Source organism: Apaloderma vittatum, unplaced genomic scaffold, assembly GCF_000703405.1.
Source record: "Apaloderma vittatum isolate BGI_N311 unplaced genomic scaffold, ASM70340v1 scaffold3929, whole genome shotgun sequence".
In the NCBI taxonomy this organism is placed as follows: domain Eukaryota; kingdom Metazoa; phylum Chordata; class Aves; order Trogoniformes; family Trogonidae; genus Apaloderma; species Apaloderma vittatum.
This window is the reverse complement of record NW_009733372.1, coordinates 1-4,644: the sequence shown is the minus strand read 5'-3', so window position 1 is coordinate 4,644 and position 4,644 is coordinate 1. Positions and strand designations below refer to the sequence as shown.

Below are 4,644 nucleotides of genomic sequence, written 5' to 3'. Positions count from 1 at the left end.
TGGGACATGTTTTTGGGAAGTCTCCTCCCAGGCATGTCCAGTGGGCTCTGTGCCAGCCTGTTTGTGGGCGTGACCTTCCCCAGGGTTGCTTTTCCTCTCTGCCCACAGGAACAAGAAAAATGAGAAAGCCTGATGTCCACCAGCTAGAGCGTTGTGGCCTAGGGTATGAAGAAGCACGGGGAGTAAGGAAAGCAGAGGTTTTCTGCACTTCTCATGGGGACCCGCTACAACTAAAGGCAATTCCAACCTGAGGTACTGGGCAGCAACCTAATCGTGGGCGCTTACCGTACGGATCGTCCCTGGTCGTGATGCCCATCAGTTCCGACGTCTTCGGCACGCTGCTGTCTACTGCCGGCACCTGTCTGGTCGGCCTGCTCTCGCTTCCGCCGCAGGTACTTCTTACAGTCTTCCTCTGCAAAAACACCCCATCAGTGCAAGAAGCTCCTCTGACAGCAGTTTTACACTGCTGGAGCTTCTTAAAACAGGAATGGCTATTTCTTCAGGAATACCAGAGGGTAAAACCCTGTCCAGTTTAATTTAACCTCTTGATACTGCCTCCACCATCTCTTCTGATAATTCCTGAAGCTCATTCTTGCTGTGTGAAAAAGTACTCTCTTTTACTAATTTTAAACCAGTCCCCTCCTATTATCCTTAGTCCTAGTATATCCCAGCGCACCCTAAAAGCATCCATCATGTGCATAACCGGTCCCACCTCTACTGTCTGCTCTCACTGTTATGCACTGTGCAAGTATTTAAAATAATCAAACAGGGAATTCTCAATTGGAAGTCTTCATATTGGCTGTTACTAATAAATGTAGGCACAAAGTGGGTGATTGACACCACTGGCCTCTGTCAGCCAGACCCGTGGGTGACGTCAGCCAGACGTGTGGGTCACCACACACAGGGGGACCCCATAAAACTCTTGTGAGCTGCTGAAATGGGCTTTGTCTTGCGCCACAGCTCGTGGAGATCCTCCTTATCTCAGGCAGAGCGTGTGTGCACTGGGAGAGCCGACGGGTGGGCAGGCCTGTCGCGTTCGCCGTTGTGAACTTCCCACAGACGACAGTGATGGGCATGCATCTATTATGAACAGATTTTGTTTAAAAATGAACGGTAAATCTAAATGTTAAGTCTTTGGAGAAGCGAGAAGCAAGCCCGTAGCCTCAGCCTCTCTGTGATGTGTAATTACAGAAGAACTTGAAAGCAAAAGGAGATTTGAAACCAGGAATTAACAAAATATGAAACTCCCTAGAGCCTTCTCCTTTACTTAAGATTTAACAAAATCCCCAACGAGCAGCAATCAGGACAGCCCTGACGGCTCAGAGGGTTAGGCTGGCACAGCTACAGAGATCTCTGGTACAACAACAGCAGTCGCAGAGCCCAGGATCTCCCGGAAGCGCAGGTGGGAGCCCGCTGAGCCCCGCAGTAACAGCCCGAATCGGTAACAAGCAGCTCCTGGAACCTCAGCCTCTGCTTCCACCTCATCGTTATGCATCTCCCCAATCTAATAAAGCGTCACATCTGATCAAAGCTTTTCCTGAGGCTGAGTCGTTCCCGATCCGTCTCTCTCCTCCCCACTTCTTCCCCAGTCCGGCAGTGGAGAGAAGAACCGGCTGCATTCCTCACCAGCCGGAAGGTTTGGATTTCAGGTCTCTCCTCACTAAAGCACAAACTCCGGTCCCACCTCTCTGTCAGCTGCCGTGAGGTGTGCACAGGCCGTTTTTGCGGATTCTCATAAACACAAGCGTTCTTTTGATCATCTAGCTAAGCCTACACGTACAGCATCTTGATGGCATCATGTTGTAATCTTAGACCCCAAGAATCCCTACAGGGTAATCCTGCGAGCTGGGGGAAATTTTCAAAACAAAACTCTGGAGCCTCGTGGTTGTAAGTGCAAACTGGGGACCCTATTGCCCTGGAACTGCCAAAAGGTCCGGAGAGCCTGAAGGGATGAAAGAAATTCATTAATTTCACATGGATTAGTTCCCAGAGGGAAAAAGTGCCTGAACATACAGGGTAATGAGAGCGGGAGAGGGTCACAGATTATTCTGCAGGCCCATAAAGAAAAAGGACGCAAACAAATGCGATGAAGTAGTGAGAAATTCCTCCAAGCTAACCTGTCCCACTCCACCCAGCATCTAACACCGTGCAGGCTTTACATTCCTCGAACAGGCAAACAAAAGCCTGAGGTATTGGAAAGAAAGAATAAAACCATGACACCTGAGGTGCAAAATTACGAGCGTGGTGAGAAGAGAGAAAAAACAGACCCAATAACTGCCAAGCAGGAAGCAGCACTTTTATAGCAGGTCAGGAAGAAAGAAAAATCAGGAAAGAGTCAACAAAACCGTACTGAAGCAAAGCGCTTCACCTCCCTAAAGATGACAACGAAATGAGCTTCTGAGAAAGATTGTGCTTAGGGCAGATCTGCCGGGATGAAAAAGCTGCATTCTGCAAGCGTCTGCACTCCGGAGAGAGTAACGGGGAGCTCCTGCACGCAGCCCCACGGCACAAAGTGCACAAAACTGAACAATTCAAGGCCGCAAGAGACACCGATTTTTAGCATCCTAAGCGCAGCCAGGGAAGGAGTATGTGATGAAAAGACCAGGAACTGGTTCTGCAGCAGAACCCACAAAGCAAACCTGTCCTCTGGAGCTGCACAGCACCGACGCGTCGTGTTGAACAAGGACGCTGTGTCCCAGAGGAGCCTGGCTCGTGTGCCCACGCAAGGACATCAGGTGTCACCTGAGAGATCCCTGAGCATCTGAGCCATCTGGTGCAGGCCAGCAGTGTGACACTGGACCTATGAACGACCCATGTCCACCAGGAGGTAGAGGCCAAGATATCCCGACGCCTCTCGGATGAGCTGAGACACCTTTGAGCGAAGAGCCAAATCGCGCCCCACACCTGCACCTCCTGCGATGAAAGCACAGACCGCAGAAACCTCAGTACCCACGTTTTCCGACTCTGAGCTGAATCCCACCGCAGGAGTCCTAACAGTGGGCGCAAAGATGCCCTTAGCATCAGGAACTACCACGCCTACGAGATCATGCAACCATCCATTTCCCTTTCTCTCACAAGGGTAAATATCTCTGATTTCTGCAAGAGCTCGGAGCACCAGCAGCAGGTCACCAGCCCTCACCGCAATCCTCAGCCAAAAATAATAAAAAAAGGAACGGCCACGCTGGGTCAGGCTGAAGGTCCACCTACCCTAGCATCCTGTCTCCATCAGCAGTCAAAACCAGAGGCCATGCAGAGAACATAATAATAAAATGAGCACACCATGATATCTTCCTAAAATATCTTTCAGGTATAATCTAGAATCTATTTTTATAACCTGTCTTTTGGACAATTTGCAGTTAAGGAATTTCCTTAGTCAGAGGCAGTATTTCTGTGTAGAGCAGCCCTCTTCCAAGAATTTCTCCATCTCCTCTTATCAGCAGGAGCCACCTCCGGGCCAAACTCATGACTTTCCCGAAGCTCAGGTCCCTCCCATTCATTCTGCTGTTGCCTATTCAGGCTCTGACAATAACCAGCAAGCCGGCTCCCGAACTGAGGGCCAGAAGCAGCGTGGGTAATGCCCAACGGTTTTGTGAGGCCCCAGCTCTCTCACACAGCTGGCAGCTTCTCCTGTTTGTTATCAACCTCTGACGGGCAGATCGCGAAGCACACCCATTCTTTCTGCCTGTCCCAACACCGAGTCTTCAGAGCGTGTCCGTAAGTAGGAAGAACCGCAGGAGTATGGGAAAGTTGTCCATCGCTTCTCGGTCAGGCTCTCTACATAGATGGATTTCTACATCTTCACTTACCTCTATGAGTAACAGGAAATGAGATTTAATATTTCTCCACCACCAGCCCAGTAAGCTACATTGTACAACACGGGACTTCAGAGGAGTCTCTGGCTTTGGAAATCCTTTGGCAATAAATATTCCCTTCTGATGACAGCTGTCTGCCATCTGAATCTCTGTGCTTGTGAAAAGCACAAAGTCTATAATGAACAATTTATCAAAACAGCACTACAACCTTCATACTTCTCACTGATCTATCCTGGGTTTTTTTCAATTTGGAAGCAAATTTGTTTCCCTTCCACTACCCAGTTAATCATTTTTCCCTTCCATTACCCAGTTCCACACATCCCTCCTCTCTCCCTGAAAATTATCACACTAGACCCACACATCTTAATTTCTACACTGTCTCGTGCCTGTGAAACCTGGCTGACCTGGCCCAAAGCATCCTTTGACATGCAGAAACTTTATTAACAAAGGTTTGGGATAAGATGGCACTCTAGATAACTTATAGAACCATTAAGGCTGAAAAAGACCTCTAAGATCATCAAGGCCAGCCATCGACCCAACACTATCGTGACCCCTAAACCATGTCCTGAAGTGCCATGTCTACACATTTTTTGAGCACCTCCAGGGACGGTGACTCTGCCACTTCCCCGGGAAGCCTGTGCCAACGTGTCTCCACTCCTTCAGTAAAGAATTTTTTCCTAATATCCAGTCTAGACCTCCCGTGTTGCAACTTGAGGCTGTTTCTTCTCGTCCTGGTCTCATTAGAGTTAGCAGTTACGGTGAGCATCGCTGCAGAATCATAGAATGACTTGAGTTGGAAGAAGCCTTAAAGATCATCTAGTTCCAACCCCCG

At 49.0% G+C, this 4,644-nt stretch overlaps 1 protein-coding gene across 1 annotated transcript in view; it reads right to left on the bottom strand.

Annotated features, from left to right (window-relative positions):
* The window catches only part of MYD88 (myeloid differentiation primary response 88), a gene marked incomplete at its 5' end in the record, with an annotated part of 6,206 nt that extends 5,794 nt beyond the window's left edge, over nt 1-412 (bottom strand). Inside the window, 2 exon segments of the mRNA XM_009875849.1 lie at nt 286-362; nt 364-412. Of these exon segments, the coding sequence (XP_009874151.1) occupies nt 286-362; nt 364-412 (126 nt within the window).
* Nucleotides 413-4,644: the final 4,232 nt, after the last annotated feature.